Source organism: Parasteatoda tepidariorum, chromosome 3, assembly GCF_982258835.1.
Source record: "Parasteatoda tepidariorum strain Cologne lab strain chromosome 3, Ptep-v5.0, whole genome shotgun sequence".
In the NCBI taxonomy this organism is placed as follows: domain Eukaryota; kingdom Metazoa; phylum Arthropoda; class Arachnida; order Araneae; family Theridiidae; genus Parasteatoda; species Parasteatoda tepidariorum.
The window spans coordinates 86,044,587-86,064,913 of NC_141757.1; the positions used below are offsets into that span (position 1 = coordinate 86,044,587).

At 26.1% G+C, this 20,327-nt stretch overlaps 1 protein-coding gene across 8 annotated transcripts in view; it reads right to left on the bottom strand.

Moving 5' to 3' along the window:
* The window catches only part of LOC107453463 (single-stranded DNA-binding protein 3), an 81,213-nt gene extending 60,917 nt beyond the window's left edge, over nt 1–20,296 (bottom strand). For 4 of the 8 annotated variants that reach the window (XM_071182754.2, XM_016070305.4, XM_016070304.4 and 1 more), the window contains exons 1-8: nt 19,672–20,260; nt 17,553–17,625; nt 13,088–13,149; nt 11,625–11,709; nt 9,813–9,854; nt 8,233–8,316; nt 6,474–6,569; nt 5,545–5,631 (exon numbers count right to left, since the gene is read on the bottom strand). In XM_071182754.2, the coding sequence (XP_071038855.1) occupies nt 5,545–5,631; nt 6,474–6,569; nt 8,233–8,316; nt 9,813–9,854; nt 11,625–11,709; nt 13,088–13,149; nt 17,553–17,625; nt 19,672–19,742 (600 nt within the window). In that variant the 5' untranslated portion in view covers nt 19,743–20,260. Of the gene's footprint in view, nt 1–5,544; nt 5,632–6,473; nt 6,570–8,232; nt 8,317–9,812; nt 9,855–11,624; nt 11,710–13,087; nt 13,150–17,552; nt 17,626–19,671 lie in introns of all 8 variants that reach the window. The other 4 variants (XM_016070307.4, XM_071182757.2, XM_016070306.4 and 1 more) reach the window with 2 other exon arrangements.
* Nucleotides 20,297–20,327: the final 31 nt, after the last annotated feature.

Genomic DNA, 20,327 nt, shown 5'->3' on the forward strand with positions numbered 1-20,327 from the left:
ATATTTATTAGTCACAAGTACCCTCCTTTTTATGTTTTATTTTCTCAAATTTCTGATGTATAACGTATTCTGACATACGAGAGTACCTCTATCTATTGCACTAATGTACAATACATACCCCTGAAACCTTTGCACAGGATATGAACAGATGTTAGGAGTTAAGAAATTTCAGTTTAAAGTTTAGTTAGCTAACAAGATATACTTGAAAAAAAAAAAAATATTTTTTTTAATCATATCTTCAGTTTCATAGCATTTTTTGAAATTTCAAAACAAATAGGCAAACAGTAAAATCATTTAATCATCTGAGATGTGAACTGAGAAAGAATCTACACAGAAAGAAAAAAACCAGTTTAACTCCATGCCTATATCTTAAGAAAAATCTACATCCCCCCTAACTAAGACAAAAATTAATTGTGCAAAAGAAATAAACACATACAGAAGGACAAAATAATTATAACTAATTCCAAATGCAGGAGAAATAGGAATTGGAGAATAATAATGGTGTTATTTTTAAAAAAAGCTTTAAAAATAACAATATAAACATTTAACATAATTCTTTATTTGACATTAGAAACACATTGCATATAAGTCTTTGAATTACTCTTACGCTTGATATAAGTCTAAGATTATACTTGCATAGAGATATTTTATCACAATGTTTAATGAGAACGCTAAAAACTTGTTCTGAATTTGTGCTATAACAGTTAATTCAGACAAATTAATTTAAATGTTAAAAAGGCAGAATCATTTTTTTTATTTTGAAATTTATAATTCTATTGAAATTTATAATAAGTTCTATTCTTTTGAACATCTAATAAATAAGTTTAAAAATACCCAAAAATATATAAATAGTATGATTTTAAGATCAAATAAATATATGATCAAAAACAGCTTCAATAATTCTGTTTCATAAGAGTGGCAAAACATAAATAAAATATATATTAAAAAAAATGATGTTAAACAATAACTAAACCAGCACAAATATATGAATATATTGAGTAAGGCTCGATCAGCAATAAAATAATTAATCACTACGAAGTAGCATACCTATTAAAATTATTAGTAAGAGAACTCATATATATATATATATAAACATTTAAAACGATAAACTATAAAAATTTACTTACCTATCTTGTATAAAGACCATTTAAAACTCCAAACAGCATTAAAGATAAGTGTTTAAACTACAACTCCCTCCCTAAAATTCTGTGTTAATTACAATGTCAATGCAGAAATTATTGTTTATGATTCTCTTTGATATTCTTTCAATGGATAAATTTATGCAGCTGAATCTGGCTAATCTAAACTAATTCTGACTGTTTCCAGTTCCATTTCAAAAAATTTTAATCATTTGAAAGCAATTGAGTGTAATTCGTCAAATAAATTTTATTGGCATTGGAATTTAAGGGAACCTTTTCTAATGTGACTTAGAAATCATTTTATTGTTTTCTTCTCCAAAGCTATATGAAAGCAATTTGTAGTATTCAACAGTCACTTTTGAATGTTGTATTGCTGTTGAATGTTGTATTGTTGTTGAATATGCAAGTCTTATTAAGGTGCAAAATTACAAATAAATTACAAACTCGGATGTGAGAAATACTGTTCATGACATGATGTAACGATTAACTATTTCAATATTAGATAACGCTCAAATCTGAGTTACATGTGTTCTCACTCAATAATCATACTTTTTATGAATTTTAAGTGAATTATTATAGTTTCCAAAAGATTATTATGTAAGTAAACTAACTTTAAGGTCGTATTTTGCATCCAGTTACCCATCTTTATCTTTGACTTAGAGTAAAATCCATATTTTGTATATTTATGGCATGTAACAAAATTTTTGCTCAGATAATTTTCAATTATAATTTTTGAGAAATAATATCAGGTCAGATTTGCATGATTCTATCACCCCAGAAATTAATTTAGATGAGTTAACAAAATTATTTTTGACAAAAGAGATATTCCTTGCTGTTTTGTTTCATAATTTTTTTCTCAGAACATACATGTATTTATTTCATAAATGGGAACTACAATTTTTATTTCTTGTGTTATATGACTAAATTATCCCAAATTTTAATATGATACACACACCCAAAAGGTTTTAATGTATAATTTATCTATCAGCAAAAAAAAGTCAATAAAACATTACAAAGCAACAATATTTATTGTTTACTTATATGGTGACCCAAATTTTCATGGCAAATATTAGAATTCTCTTCTTGGAACACAGTTAATTTCAGAGGCCAAAAAAGTAGTATTTGATACCCAGAATGTCTACTTGTTTTTCTTGTACGGCAGTTCTGAATATTTTTGTAAATAAAAAATAACTTCACTCAAGTGACATTGTTTTCACTAAGTTCACTAAGTTAGGGTTCTTTTCATTTGTTTGTTTTGATTTACGGCACCAATGAAAAATGTCTTAATATTGCGCAAGTAAATGACCCAGCGATTGCGAATGCAGTAATCTACAAAATATAGGAGATTCCACATCAAAAGATTTATCCGTCTCGTTCAAAATAAAAATGTTTTTCTTAAAAAAAAACACAAAATCCTACATACAGAATGTGTAAGTGCCAACAGAGCATGCAGTAATCGTTAAAGTATATGAAGGTAACATGTTAAATAATACTTTCATAAGCTGAGCTAAAAATAAAACACCAACTGATTTTTAAGACTTAGTAGAACACTTTACAAAAAACTACAAATCTGAGAACTTTATATTTAGATTTTAAATTAACTATATGCTTGTCATAATTTCATAAATCACGTGTTTATATTTTTTTAGGTCACGATATGCTGTCCCTTAAAAATTTGTTGTTAATTAATTTTGTACTATCTTCCAGTAAAAAAAAATTTAGACCTTTATTTAATCACATACCTTTATTGGATTTTGTTGGAACCTGATCCTTTAAATTTAGTTAGTCATCAAAAACTTTCCTAATCTACTTATTATTATTTAATTACTCTTTAACAAAACCTAGACACTGACAAAAAGGAAATTACAAATATTCTAAATAAATTACAAGAATTTATTACAATTTATTTTTAAAAAAAATATTTTCATTCAAAAACTATGCAGAAATATTATGGAGGCTTAGAAACCAACAATTAATTATTATGTCTAGTAAACATGCTAAATGAGATCAAAAATAATTGATTAAAGCTCTATAAATAATATTAGTAAGCTATTAAAAGTTCTGGTTAATTTGCATAATGCATGTACATTTTTCAGAAAGTCATAAAATCTTACAAGAGTGTTTCATTATTAAAATTATGAAATATTGTGCTTCTAACTGATATAATCACTGAATTTGACACATTTTGAAATATGAATGACGTTAGAAACAATTTGAAGTTACGCTGGGAATGGTTTCACATTTTTATTTTATATTTAAAAAATATATAACTGTGAAGTATATTCTTTACAATAAAATTAAGAAAGTTCACTCGTAAATTATTTTTAAAATATATAGGAAGTGTAAAATTAACACCTCATAAAATTTTAGTAAAACTACACTACTACTTTTCATTTTATTTCATAACATGTTTGAATAACTTAATTCACTACACGTTTTTTTTCTTCCCCTCCAGGAAGTTATAATTATGTCATATGAATTAAATTTTTCATTCTCCAACTTGATTGAAACTATTTATAATTTATTTATAATTTTTTAAATTTCTATTTTCTTCATTCCTTAGAACTTTAAGATTTTTGAAAAGTTTGAACAACAAAGAGTTAATTTCAGTCATTTTTCATACATAAAAATAGATCACAGCTTACAAAAAAGTGTGCATCTCACTGATGATTTGCAGGATTTCATTTACTTTCTTTAATTGATTGAAATATGAACAATACACAACTTATATTCCTTACTTAATTAAAATTCATCATTCCTCTATTAATATTTAACTTTAAATACGATGAGATTTCAGAATGGATTCAAAAATATATATATTAGGCTGGGTAAATATCTATAGTAAAGTTAACTTTACAGAGCTTTATAATTTAAATAACACAATTTGTTTAGTTTTTTTTTTTTTTTACATGTAATCCTTTCAACAAAAATATTCCAGATCTACATGCTACTGCTCTATAACCACATTGCATGTTTTGTGCAGCAGAATATAATAAGTTGTGCAATAAAAAATAAAAAAAATTTATTTTGTCATAATAAGAATTTACGAAGTTTTGTATAGAATAAGCATAAAATTATAGGTTCAAAAAAAATTTTTTTTTGTAATTTGATACCAAAATAAATAATGGCCATGAATGTTGACTATTTTATTATTAGAGGACTACTTTTACTTTAAAATTTCTGTCTACACTTAAACAAGCAAGTAAAGAACTTCATTTTCATAGTATAATCAATTTTTTAATTATATTATTGGAACACTAATTTTTTAATAAATTATTTATGAAATCTTATCTATGAAAATAATGCAGAATTGTCACATTTTTAGTTCTTTGAGCATTAAGAACAAGAGCAAGCTTGTATAGAACTTTTTTTCTGTTTGCCACTTTTCAGATTCTTTTTAAAAAATACATTTTAATTTGATATTACACTAGCCAATAAAAATTAATAAATAGTTACTGCAATATTCTAAAATTAGTGGACAAACAAATGAATCTTAATTGACTTTGAGATAAGAAAAAACTTCTTGAAGTTAATAAATAATTCCCAAGAGAAAAAAAGCTAAGTTTTAATATATTTCAGAAGATCTTTTATTTTTTAGGAAGCAGGTTAAGCATAAATGAATGCCTAATAAATTATGCATATAAGTATTGGCTGAGTTTATGCACACATACACAATTCAAAAAATTTCGTAACTGAAACTTTTTTTTAAAGATTTGGCAACATTTAATTAGTCAAACCGTATAAAATAAATTTAAATAAAACTACTTGAATAATTTCGTTTTTCTTCCTTTTAAATTCGTTGCACACAATATTTGTTCTCTATTAATACAGCAAAAGATCTTTTCTCATTTTTGGGGAATCCTTTTGGATATATTGGTAAAGGACACAGAAACTTTTCAAATAGGAGTATATTGACTAGGATTACCAAAGTATTTTAGAGAATTTTTCTCACTCCTAAATTTATTTCGCTAGCATTAATAACTTTCAAAAGTGCAAGCTTTTAATATTATTAATCAAATAAAAGTACATAAACGCTTTACACAATCGCTGATAATTATTTTAGAAGAAAAAGCATGCATTATGAAAAAAAAAAAAAATAAATAAACAACTGCACCTGGATAAAAAAAAGTAGATATTCAAATGGGGATAATTGAATGCAATATGCATAAGCTTTGTTAAATCACAGCACTTAGGTTTAACAAAATTGTTTATAGTAAGCCTACATAAATATGTCAATAAGCACAATCTAAACTAAAGCAAATAATTTTTAACATCAAACAAATCATGCTAACAATTAATCATTCGATTACTTTTAAACACTGCAAAAATAAGTATTATTTAAGGCATGATTAATACACAACTCCAAGCTTTTGCACTGAGGATTTTGCATTCGACATAATCTTACCTTCACTGAGTTACATCCTACTGCAGAGCTGCTCACACAACCAGGATCTCCGCAGGCACAGTTCTTACAAGACAGCATTCGCACCCCCTGATGTGCATTATGCCATTTATTTAACAATTTTACTCAAGTCATGAGAAATACATACGCACTCAAACAAAGAAATAATACATCTGGACATGTGTGTAATCATAGAAAATATTTGAAGCATTTTTAAATGTTTTTTTTTTTCAATTATTATTTGTTTTTTAACTGAGTGAACTTTTACCAATGATTACACATATTTTCAGAAGAATCATCAAGCATTTAAAGACATTTCGTTACATTAAAACAAATGTCAAACAGCTTAAACCAATCTTCTAACAAAATCTTCATAAAAAAACTTTGTATAAATCTTTTTTGTTTGGATCAACTTTATTGATTGAGTAATACTTATATCAACTAAACATATTAAAAATAATTTTTGTTTTTATTTTTTAGGTTGCATCTTAAATTTTACACCCAATTCCTTTCTTGAAGTAAGTATAGATGAAAATGTATGTGTCAATACAAATTTGTACTTTGTATAATGTACTTAGTATTATTTGACAGAATAAATTCATATTATTATAAATGATGTGTTTTTGTTATTTATAGAAGCTATAACAAAACGCAAAATCGTTTTTTTCTTTTAAGCACATCACCCAACTTGGAGGATAGTCTGAACAGAAAAAAATTCTACTCTAAATAAATAACACTTACCTTAAAAAATAAAGAAAAAAATTTACGCAAATGTATAAATGGAAATAAATTTAAAAAAAAAAATTATTAGAATTACGACTAGTAAAGTTAATTATATGTTTGTCAATCACTACAAAATTTAAACAATTTATTCAATTCCCTACACAATCAAATATTTTCCTTAAAAAAATTATTTAAAAATTGATACATACCTGATTCTGCATCATCTGAGAATGTGGTGGAGGCTGAGGATGAGGGGACGGTTGAGAAGCAGGTTGTTGAGGCGGTGAGGGCCGCATATGAGAGTTCTAAAAGATAAATTAAGACTGTATAAACATTACTGGAAAATTTAAATTACATGCATTGCAGTGTCCATATTATGCCATACAAAAGCCAGCTTATGTTCACGTGATAAGAGGAAGGCTAAAAATTTTTATTATAGGATGAATTACATAACAGAGTTTTTAATATTTAAATTTGAGTATATAGCTCTTGAATATTTTTATTTGAATCTGAATTCATAGGGAGTAACAAAAATTTTCTTTTCAAGGTTTAAAATTTAGTTCAGATTTATTTTATGCAGTAATCCATGCAATGCAGTAATCCACTCCATGTCTATTCCTATTGTATGTTAAGGCTGAGAAAATATAAAGAAAAATTCTACATATACATGTTTACTATGGTATAGTAAATGTTTACTATGGTATAGTAAATAATTTAATCTATCGTTAACAAGTCATTATTCTAGAACAGATTAATCATAAAATGCTTTAAAAATTTTTTTTAGATACAAATATTTAAAAACACAAAAATACGCACCTAGCTATTTATTATTTACATGAAATATTTTTAAAAACTTTCTAGAGCATTGGAACATACAATAAACAAATTTATATATTGTAGTTTGCTTAGCTTATGAAATTGCAACTACTTAGTAAATAATTAACACGTTGAGCGCCATACGTATTTGTTAGAAAATCCCCATCAGGCCACACACGCTGTTAAGAAGCATCAGTAGTGTGGCATAAGCACTGCATTTGCTAACAGATTGAAAAAAAAATAAATAAATAAAAAGTCAAATACAAATAAATTTTCATCATATTTTCACTATCAGTTACAAATGACTAATGCAGCCTGAACGAAAAATGTAGTGTCAGCCACCAATAACTGACATAGTATTGAACATGTTAAACAAGGTAAAAAGTTAATTGTTCTTGTTTGGTTATGACAAAAAGCATTAATTATTCAAAGCTTATTTTGGCAAAAAGCGTAATTTTAAATCATTCTATTGTTGTACTTATGTCAAACCAAAACAAAACCTTGAGAAGAAACAAATAGAAAATGTTTCGATTGATTTATATTGCAATACTTAAACAGTTCTAATATACTGTCACAACATGCAATGTTATTGTGACTACACTGAACTAAAATATGGGTCAGAAACTAAAAATAAACAAAAAGTTACTTTTAGTAATTTTAAATCATTCTATTGTTGTACTTATGTCAAACCAAAACAAAACCTTGAGAAGAAACAAATAGAAAATGTTTCGATTGATTTATATTGCAATACTTAAACAGTTCTAATATACTGTCACAACATGCAATGTTATTGTGACTACACTGAACTAAAATATGGGTCAGAAACTAAAAATAAACAAAAAGTTACTTTTCCCTTCTAAATATGAATAAAATAATAAATTGCATTGATATAAAATTTTAATTGAATAAACTAAAAAAGCAAAATGATAACCACAACACAAGTTTTTAATAATAATAATGATAATAAAATAGAGAAATTGGAAAAATTAGAATAACATAAATACGTAATTTCAATTCTTTTTATATATTTAAATTAAATTCTTCTCAGATTTCTTTATATAGATTATAGAGAAAATCAATATATTATATTGATTTTTGCTATAATTAGAACTCAAAAACAAATAAAGGATTGCAATAAACAAGCATACTTACAGGGAAAAAACCAGGTGGCATTGGGCCTCCAGGCATTCCATCATTTGGTGGCATTTGCCCCAAAGGGCTGGGGGCTGTTGGGTTCTGAAAGGAACAAAAAGTTTTCATAATTCATTGATAATTTTCTTGATCGCAAGGAGGTTAACCAACAGGATACAAACATTCTAAGTCACATTAGAAAATTCTAGAAATTTGTTACAATTTAAAAAATAAAATTTAAACAAGTAATTTGAGAAATAATAATATTTATTTCAAACAATCAAAACAATAATTAGTACATATAATATATAGGAAATCATTTATATCATTAAAAAAACTTAAGGATGATTATTGAATGAACTTTATTACAATTTTGTTCGCTAATAATACCAGAATTTCAACTCTTTGGGCATTTAAATTTTTTGAACATAAAATGTTGATTAAAATTTTTTATAGCTCTAATTAGTTATGCTAAAACTGTTAAATACTCATTAAAAACGTATGATGGTGAAACTTGAATGCTTCGTAGATGGCTACAAAAAAATACCCTTTGCGGGGGAAAAACAAACAAAAAACTTCAATAGATGTCACTATCTATTAACAGATATGCAAAGTACTTTAAAAATTTAATAATCTAAAAGCGCTGTTACTTAAATAAAAAATATAAATTTTTTTAAAGTTTTATAATCTGTAATTCATTAAATATTTTATGAATATATCTCATAATTAAAAAAAAAAAATATGTGATTGTGATTTTTTAAGCATGACAACAGAACTTTTGCAACAAGCAATGGTAATTATGTATTTTAACTTTTATAAGAAAATGTGCCTAACATTTAACGCTAACATATAAACAACAAACGTGGTCACTGACTTTCCACATCATTCTATAGTGTCTTCAAGTCCCTAGTTTTGTTTACTAGCAATACGACACCAGATCAAATCTACTATGCAAAATCATACATATTGTTGGAAAAAAGGCATGATATCCAATGTTTAAATTGAGTTTTAATTTTGTTTAATATTAGGAAAAGGCACAATGAAAATTCATATTTTTTACTCTGGTATTTACGAATTCAAAACATTTTAAAACTTAGCAAATGAAAAAAATTTTTATTCTGACATTCCAGCTGGCACAAATTCATAGATGATAATATGATACCAAAACAGTCAACTGCTACTGATTGCAAGGTATTAAGTGTTGGTTCTGCTTTTCATAGAAATTAAAACGATCTTTAATAAATAAACTTAATTTCAAGGAATTTTTATTCTTTAATTTAAAGTCAGTTTAAACAAAGGAAAGGGAGAGGTAAAAATCAGATATCAGACAAATAACAGAAAGTTTCATTCCTGGATGATGATAAAAAAAGTTCTATGGTTAAATAATACCTAGGTCTTAATTTAATTAATAGACACCGAATACCATCAAATTTGAGAAGTATCAATTTTTGATGCTTCTTTAAATGAAAAATGATACCACAGAAAAATTTAGATATTGTTAAATTGCAGGACTTTAACTAAATATGTTATGGCTGGCAAATAAAAAAAAGATTCCTTATCCTTTGCAACAACGAGTCAGATTGATAACAATAAATACTTACATGTGCAATTCCATTTACAGCATAACCTGAATTTACAAAGCCCTGTAAAAAATAAAGGTTTGATCAGAAGCATGACTAAGTTACTTCTTTAAAGAAATAAGTTTAATGCTTTAAGATAAAATTTAACTAAAAACTTTCGCTAAGAAAAATAAAATCCATAGACTTTTTTAATATACTTTATGAGAATAAAATAACGTATTTTTGTTATGAATCAATTTTTTTTAGACTTATTAAAAATTAGATAAAGCAAACTGAATTTAAAAACAAATGCTTATTTTTATAATTTTTTTTTGGCCATTAAATATTCAAAACATTAGTAAATGCATTGCCTGCATTGATTACTCATTTATAGCTAATCTTAGCTGATATATTTCTAAATTTTAATCAGCTACAGTATTAAGCAGGGGTGATTGTGACACAAAGTGAAAAAATCAAAAAATATTATGTGCCGAAACTTGATATCAAGATAGCAACTTATATACATATTTCATATTAAACATATTTTGAAGACTTATAATTAAATTGCCTACCAATAAAGAATATCACATTTTTAAAGAACTAATTTAAGAAAAAACTAAGTTCTTACAAGTATTGCGACATTGGTTTTTAAAATAGCGTAAATATGAATCACGATATTGGATTCTAAAAATGCAAAAATACAAATCACCATATTGGATTTTTAAATTAAATGAATAGAAATTGTGATGCATGATTTTTAGATTGTGTGAATACGTATCATAATGAATAGCGTTTAAATTAAGTATAAGTACAAAAATCGATGTTGAGGCTTGAATATGAATCACGATAAAAGTGGATTACTGTGGAGATCCAAACTGCCAAAAATCAATAAAACCAAAGTGGTGGATTTTCACCAATTTGCTACAGAATCACATGTATGTGAACTTCACGTTAATGCGGATTTGGATTCGCACGTACCAATGGTTTTGATTCTGAGAAATTCACATGCCCAGCTCCTTGCTTTCAGACCCAGAAGAATGATAAGAAAAACACGAAACACAAACATCTCTGAGTTTTGCAATAAAGACATTAATTATATATTTCAAGAAATTGCTACACACCATATTGGGCACAATATAAAATATGCAGATTTAAAAAGTTTTATGACCACAGGCTTAGATCAAAATCACCAGATTAGATAAAATATATAAAGAAGTTGTGAACATATTTTAATGTAGAAAAAGTTTTTGTGCTTGATCAGAAAGAGCTTCCCAACATTTTACAAAAAAGGATCTATTAAAAATATTTCAAAATAAATTATACAATTTAGATTAAATTTAGTAATTGAACATTTTATACAATTAAATATAAGGAAACCCCAGTAGGAGTTCATGAGAATTGATAAATATAAAATGGAATATTAATAAAATTTTATATATCACATGAAAAAAAAAAAAAAAATCCCAGGACATTCCTTTACCTGTTTAAAAATACATTTATTTAAGAAATGCAATATATTTAATGTAATTTAAAAAGCAATAACAGAGATTTAAGTACTAGTAAGTGGACTGTTAATGGGTACTAGCTACCATTTCTCTGTACTAACTACCTAATATAACACAAATTATAGTGAAACTGAAAAGTGGAAGGCAGTCTGAGCATTAGTCACAGTTTTTGTTATATTTTTTAAGAAAATTATATAGTAAAAAAAGTTCTATGCTATTCAAAGAAAAGTAATAAGTAGCAATCAATAAATCATAAAATATCGTTTCAAAACTTAATGATCAGAAGTTTAAATAACTATCTGCTAGCAAAATATTAATGACTTCTTATTGTTTCAGAAATAAAACTTACATAGTCATGAAAAGCTTTAGCTTCACTAGAATGTTCACACGTTTCTCTTCTTTCAGGTGCAGCACAATAGAGATCCCAAAAAACACTAAAGTGTAAACAGAAATCATGTTATTACAAAAACATTGAGAGTAGGAAAACATATTTTATTTTAAAGAACTTAGATTTCATTTTTAAAGGCAGTAACAAATATTGATGGTATAAAAATCAATTACAGTCAACCCAAAATGAGAAGGGCAAACAAATTAAATTAAGACCTGATGCATGATAAATAAAACTTTTAAATCATACTCATAAAATTCAAACATGCATATTACTGTCTCCAAAACATAGATACAAAAGTTAAGAAAACAAAGTATAATTTTTTTTTTTTTTTTTTAGAGCAGCAACAAGTATTAAAATAGACAAAAATAAATTGTTTTACAAAACTCAGATGGTATAAAATTAAATTATAATCAACCCAAAATGTAGAGAAAAAAGGAAGAAAGAAATTTTAATACAAGATATGATACATAATAGAATACAATTTAAAATTCAGTCAGATATAAGATTAACAAATTAAATAAAATATTTTTAACCACGCATATTACCGTCTTCTGAACATAAAAGCAAAAGTAAAGTCAATGATCACAGTTATATTAGAGAAAACGATTGACAATTTGCTAGTTTCTCATATTTCTTGTTATTTTATTTTAAGTTCATAATTTAAAAAAAAAATAATGTATATGGTCAACATAACAGAGTTTGTTTCAGTAGATTTAAGGTATAATATTTCTAATAAAATAAATCTAATGACTATTAAAAGAAGGTAGATTTGAACAAAACTTAACCAAATAACTTCAAAACAAATTTAAAACTAATTTACGAAAAGTACATTCAAAGATGCTTGAAGGAATTTATAACTTAAAAAATGCAAAAAGTAAAATGACAAAAACAGTTTTAAGATTGAAACCATTAAGTAGAAAAATGAGAAAAATCAAATTTGAAAATTAAGAAATAAAAACCTTAGCAAACAATGGCTGAAAGAAAAAAAAATAGTAGTAAAAATAAAAGTTGACATTTTTAAGAACATGGAAATATAACTATACAACTGAAAAAATAAAAATAAATAAATAAAAAGTGAAACTAGAATATTTAGATGTTAAAATTTCTTTTTTAAAATTAAAGTCACTTAAGTTAAAAGTACATTAGAAATAAAAGTATAAAATGACAGAGAAAAAAAACAAATTGTTATTTTCTTAACTACTAAACCAACAAAAATCCATTATAGCATTAATAATATAAATCCAAATTTTACTGTAATCTATTTTTGTAAAAACTTCAGAATTTTACAAAAACATTTGAGACAAAGAAAAATTCAAAACTAGTTTTTTTTAGGTCCTTCACTGGTCAACTAGCCAGCTACTTAAATTTACAACAAAGAATAAGAAAAATGAAAACCAAGAATTAAATTTTTTTTCACTTACCACCACCACGAGTGCAAAAAGCCTGGAGGCTCACCCAGAGTTATATTTTTCTCCCATCTTATCTATAAAACAAAAATATTGAAAATATAATATTTTAATAAAAAGTTTATGCATTTAACAAGAATTTTTTTTTCCTTTCCATTTTGATGAAATAATAAGTCATGTTTATGATAATTGATTTAATAAAAGAAAAGTAATTGTATTTATTACAGTTTTGAGGAACAGCGAATACATAAATTATAACTTAAGAACTACATCAAAACAAAGGATGTTATCTTACATTTCTAAAAATTTAATTATAAACACAAATTAGAGTTTTAACCTATGTATCTGAGTTTTGAATATGTTTAAAATAAGTAAATCAATTTCTAACTAATAATAGTGTCACATTAATTCTTCTTTACACTACATGGACTTTCATTTCTCAATGTAAGTCAATTTTATTTTTGATATCTCTTTCAATGGGAATGTTGCAACTATGACCATACCTTTCTGGTGCAAGGTATCAGACACAAATATAGAAGTGCAGAAAATGATATTCACATTGAATATTACTCATAGTATCAAAGAGGGTCACAACTTATGGGAGAAACACAGCTTTCTAATTAAGAACTTTAATATCAAAAAGCCACAGTGGCTGTGACAAAAGATATTACATTTGTGTGGTGTTAAACTACAGCCTATCAGCAAAATAACTTGGGAACTCATTAGGCCAATATTCACTAATCTTAGCTCAACAAGGTTTTAAAGGGCCAATATTAGACAAATATAGAAATGTTCGATTCACCCGATATTTTATAGCCACTATTCAGCCGATGTTTACCCTATGTAAAATTGTCAAATTCACCCGATATTTTATTTCCCTCATTTACCCAATATCGTGCCTATGCAGATTTATCAAGTTCACCCGATATCTTATAGCCACCATTCAGCCCAAGTTTACCCTATATAGAATTGCCAAATTGATCCTATATTTTAATGCTCTTATTTCGACAATATCAGCCATATACAGATTTGCTAAGTTCACCCGATATTTTATAGTCGTTATTCAGCCTATGTCGGTTAACCCGATATTTTATTGCAGTTAAATAAAATCTAAAAAGTAAATAATAAATGCTTTTCTCAATCTATTTTGTAACATCCTGCAATATCAAGAATTCTACGCCGAGTCGCACTGTATTGCCCCTTAAAGCCGTATATTGAGTAAAAGCAATTTTTCCTTTTTTATAATATATGTGTGTAATTGCTCTATTAATTAAGTTTTAAGATATTTGGATCAGCAGAGAGTTTTAAGACGAAGCATTTATGCAGTGGTTTCTTTTATATCATAATAAATAACCCCAAACAGAAATTTTCTTTAAATCCTATATACTTCTACCAAAATTTTATATGAACTATCAGAAGTTTAATAGACAAGGAAAAAATATTTCTTTTTAAAAAATGAATATTGTACTTGGACTAAAGTGAAATAAACAAAAATGTCTTATGAGCAAAAAAAAAAAATCTGTTATAGGTAGATTCGTTCGTATTGTAAATCACTTATTAAGGAACTAGAAATGGATATTTAAAAATATTTTAAGTCCTTCCAGGTTTAATAGATGTAAATACAAAACTGGTCCTTAATTGCAAGTCTATAATGGTCTTATATATTTTTAGAAAATGGTCTTAGAATGGCTTTCGATATCGGACTGAGGTTGAGTTGTGTAAGTTTCGTAATAGGTCCTAGAATGGCTTTATATTCTGGCCAAATATTTATTTTTTATGTAGGACCTTTATAGGCTTACAATATAGGGCCACTATTGGGGTGTCTAAATTTTTAAATATTGGTCCTCGAATGGTTTCGAACATAGGACCAATATTAATTTCTATATAAGACTCTTGTAGGCTTACATAATAGAGTCTGTAGCGTAACTACCACTACAACTTTTAAATTCCAGTTTCCTAGTATATAAGGTATGTTAACTTGGCTCTACCTTGACTACCTCCTTGAAGTTGAAGTTTGACATTGTCGGAAATTTAGCCGTCCCACAAAGGCAGGCTTTTTTCAACGAACACTCTATATAGGTGACTTTCATACATGATCTGAACATGTGTATCTCAATAGAAACACACATACTTAGATAAATGAACATAGTGAACAATTGACTTGTAATTTGTGACAGTGACCCACACTTGCTTTTGATACTCAGTCTAGATCAGATATTACGGGTCCTTTAGTCTAGTCCCACATAAGCGTGATCTGAACGCACGTGTCTCAAACAACAATCTACAAGCCAATATTGAGATGTCTAGATCTTTCAAAATTGGTCCTAGAATGACAATCAATAACGGACCAATATCATTTTCTATATAGGTCCTTTATGGATTTATAATGTTGGGAAAACATTGGGATGTCTAGATTTTTCAATATTGGTCCCAGATTGAAATGAATCTTGTATCAATATTGAAAGTTATTCTAGGACCAATATTGAAAAATCTAGACATAGGCCCCTCGGTGCATGTTCTTATGGGACCAATTTTGAGCCCAACTAGGGCCAATGTACTGGTCTTCATGGTTATATATATATATTATAAATTATTATAAGTATATATTAAAACATAGATATAACACATTATATAAGCCCACAGTACTACATCGAAGAAAAAGTAAATAAAGTTTAAGAGATATTCAACAAAGAAATATTGAATATAAAAAATAACAACCACTGATGAAGTTGCAGTTTACAATGCCAGTTGTTCATACAACACTTTTAAAAAAAATCTGGAAACCTTTGCAACATTGTACTAGAGTTTAAAAAGTTGCAAATATTGGAAAATTACATCGTTTTTGTAGTTGTATTTTTTTCCAGGTGCTGCATCAATTTTTAGGATTTTCATGCAATAAATAAATAAACAATATAAGTTTTTCACGCTATTGATGTTTATTACAAATTGAGAAGGCAGAGTTCTCCCTAAAAATAAAAAATGACAGTGTGCATCCTCACAGAACTCTGAGTTTTGATTTTATAAAATTTATGTTATGTAAGAACTGAATTTGATCCTCAATAATTTTTAAAAATATCCTCTTATACTATTTTATGTGTGCATGTCAAAAATTCTTCTTCACTATCAAAATAAGAAAAAAATTTACAGTTTATACAAAATCTAAGGCATGCAAAAGACAATCACTGTACAATTTTTTTTTTAAAAAGTAAACTAAAAGAATGATTAATTGATAAACAACTTACTTCAAAGCTTTTTTTTATAATTTATAATGAAAATTATAAGAAAACAACCATTTAAAGGTACATTGAAAAAAATAAGGGATTTATTAAAAAAATAATTTTAAAATTTAAAAACACAAAAAAAAGAGAAATGTGAGGATAATGCTGGAGAATAATCCTAACAAACTAAATCTTTCACTAAAGGTTTTAAGAAAGTATATATTTGTAATAGTTATCAGAATTAAGCCTATTAACACGGATAATTTTAACAGTGTGAATTTATCATTTTAACAGTAAATAAATTTTTTTTTAAAGGAATATACATAAAAGGGCAGTGTTACTAAGGTATGGCAGCTTATTTTTACAAAAAGGGACAAAAGAGAAGTTCTCTTTACATCTCCTTTATAGTTTTAAAAATCAGTTTAGATTCACCTTGTTATTAAGTACATTGCATTATTATAATAAATAGTGAGGAAGAAAATTTAATAAAACCAGAATAATTAGATTTTAAAAATTTCAATTTAAATTATTAATTTAAACTTGCATAACTTTTTAGAAAATCAAGACTGTGGATAATCTGTGTATGATAAAGCAGATGCTTACTGTACTTGGTCGTACATACAAAATTAAATAATTATTTAAAAATCACTATAAACACAAAAATTAACTGGATCGTTAAGAGCCTAATCTACTTTTTAAAAAAAAATTCATTTGGAATGCATAAAAAGGTTTCATTTCCTTGAATATTCATAACATTATTAATATATAAGCTGTTTTCTTATCGCAGAAACTCTTTTATTCTAAAAAGCTATTTATTAAATGAAAAAAAAGTAGTTTTTCCACAGAGAAAAAATATATTTATAAGATTTTTTAACCATTATTGTTTTATAATTTTTGAAGTAAATAAATCAATTTTAACTTACTTATTTCATAAATTAATTCATTTTATACTTAGAGAATTTAGAAAATTTCTAAAATAGAATAATAATAAACCATAATTGGAGTAAGACATGATTTAATGGATACATCCATTAATATATGTAAGAAAAAAAATGTAATATTATAAAAAAGGCAACAATACTTACGCTATCCTTTTACATTATTAACATTTTCTTTTGAATAATGCATACTTTAAAATGGAGATATTTCATTAAATATTTTAACAAAAACAAAAATGCATTTGTATAGCTGTAATTTTCTATATTTGTGTTGAAAATGAAGAAAAAATTTTCAAAAAATATTATAACAATTTATAACCATACCTCTGACAGAAACGTTTGTGCTGCTTTTTGAGCTCCAACATGCAACAGATATTCATAAACATAAAGAGCCAATCTATAATAATAATAATAAAATTAAAACTTAATACATTGATTAGTCACTTACTTTATTTATATTACTTAGTATATATATTTCCTAACTTTCAAAAAAATATAACGACCTAACTTAAATACCAAAGTAATCTTCGAATGTCACAAATCATTCTAATCTACACAATTAAGTAGGTTTTTTTGTTTTGCCAACATGTGACCGAATCCGAATGCTGGGCCTGTGCTAAAGATTTAAAATTATTAGCCAAATATCAAAAGTATTTACAAATTTTCAAAAGATTTCGCCAAATGAAAATCTTAAAATTTTTTCTTTTCTGAGAAAAAAATAATTCGCCAAAAAACAATCTTATTCACCAAATTTACGATTTTATAGTATTTTGCAAGGTGGCAATCGCGTAGCGTGGGCCCTTTGGAATGGAAAATACTGTAATGGGCATAGCAATGCAAATTTCGTAGCATATTTCAACTTTGCATAGAATTACATAAAGAGATAACGTGAACAATGAGAGGAAAAAATGCTTTAAAAAAATTTAGTAAGAAAAATATTGAAAAATTACATTCTGGTTTTGAAACATGTTAAGATGATTGCTTCAACTAATTTTTTTCCACTTTAATTTTCTAAGATTGAGTCTCCTTAAGTTGGAAATCTACAATTCTAGAGCTTAAATATGTGCAGCGTACATTAAGATTCCAAAAAGAAATTCCATTTTGGTAGTAACTTATGTTTGCATGATTAGACAAATATATGCTTCATTAACCTGTTTGTACCACATACTACTACAGAATACTTCAATCGCAGGTGAAAATATAAGAACAAAAGATTTAATGGAGTTTCTGAGGTTTTCATAATTAGCTTTTGTCTGAACAAGAAAAAAAAAAAAAAAAAGACAGTCACTACTTTTGTTTAAAATTTTGCCTAAAATTAAAGTACTTTTTACATTATGTCACATTTGTATTCAGTTGACTAGAATGAAAGGCTCTCACCACAGTAGCATATTCATTAAGGTGGATTAACAATTAGCTAAAGGTTTGAGAAATCTATTTAGTGATTCAGCATCACAGAACTTAAAATTCAGCTTACAGCTTAATTGCTTCTTTTGATTATGTACTTTAACAGCTGATATTGTTATGGGCAAGGTTGCAAGTTTGCTGTGGCTTGAACAATTTTCTTGTTTATTATAATTTTTGTTTTCGTAAATTTAAGGCAATTAACATTCTTAATAACATTTTTTAAAATAATATGAGAAACATTAATTGCTAATAGAAAATAAAAATTAATATCTCCCATTATCATATTGTATTTTACACAACACATATCCTACATATGTACAATTTATTTATCGTATTTTAAAGACATAAAAACCAAATAATTTTATTCTGAATAATTCCACACAATTGTGAGCAAAAATAAATGAAATTTGATTTGAAAAAAAAAAAAAAAAAAAAAAAAAAAACTCTCAAAATTAAACATATTTACATATTCATGAAGTTAATAATTACATTGATAGTATTTTCAATTGTCTATATTGAAAATAATATAAACATATAGTTAAAAATTTGGCAATAAAATGCACTATCACTGACTTATTACTAATTTTTTGACAGGTAATTCATACAAACAGAATTTGACAGCAGTCTCTTGTGATGCAGAACAGGGATGAAAAAATTCTTATTTAAATACGATAAAATACAATTATGGAATAAAACAAATACAATAAGCGACAGACTTTCAAAGAATGAAAAATGCTAACAATGAGTGAACAGCAACATAACAATACTTTAAATAAATACAGTTGACAATTTAAAAAGTACTAGTGCAATAAATTAATTATAAATAAGCTCACTTAAATTTTTAAACGAACAATTTAAAAAGCTGAAAATACAAACACAATGAAAGCATCTCTTACACCTATCACTAGTTAATTAAAAAAAAATCAATAATGATGCATAGTAATGAGAAAAACTAAATTACATCTAATATCAACTTATATGATAGATATTTTAAGATATCTATCATAAAGATATCCTACACAGTATTGGATCAACCTACTTTTCTCTCGCTTGAGCATCCGACGGAACTGTTGATCCTTTACCCTTAGCGTACATGCTGTTGTTATTCATTTATCACGTTGTATTTAAGACATTTAATACACCAGAATAATAATCGACATAGACACATCAATTGGTATATTAAGTCTACATAGAATTTTGTCGTATTTTGCTACACTAATTATGCAGTTAAGCTTATTATGTACTTTAAACTGTCATTCATTCATCGAAAACAACTGATGAAGTGCTAGTACTTCTTTTGAAAGACAATAGCTATTATTCAGTATTCCAAAGTTTTTGAACAGTCACAATATCACAAATTATATTTTTTGCCCGTCATATATGCCGGTTTCACAAATATTTACAAAAACAATTACATCATGTAACGACGATAACACAATTTTTCCACAATGTTTCGATTGGAGAATGGCGTCTTTCGACGGAATGCATTGTTGCCATTTAAAATTTTTAAAAGGGGACAAACAAGAAAACATTTCATTAATTAATTAAAACTTTTAATGTTTCAGATGCAAAAAATTTAAATTCAAAATAATCGTATATACTAAAACAACTTAAATCAACTGTTTTATGAGCTTATTTAAATAAATTGCTATTCTTGGTAAGGCATGTTTACAATAATTGTTTAACTGTAACTTT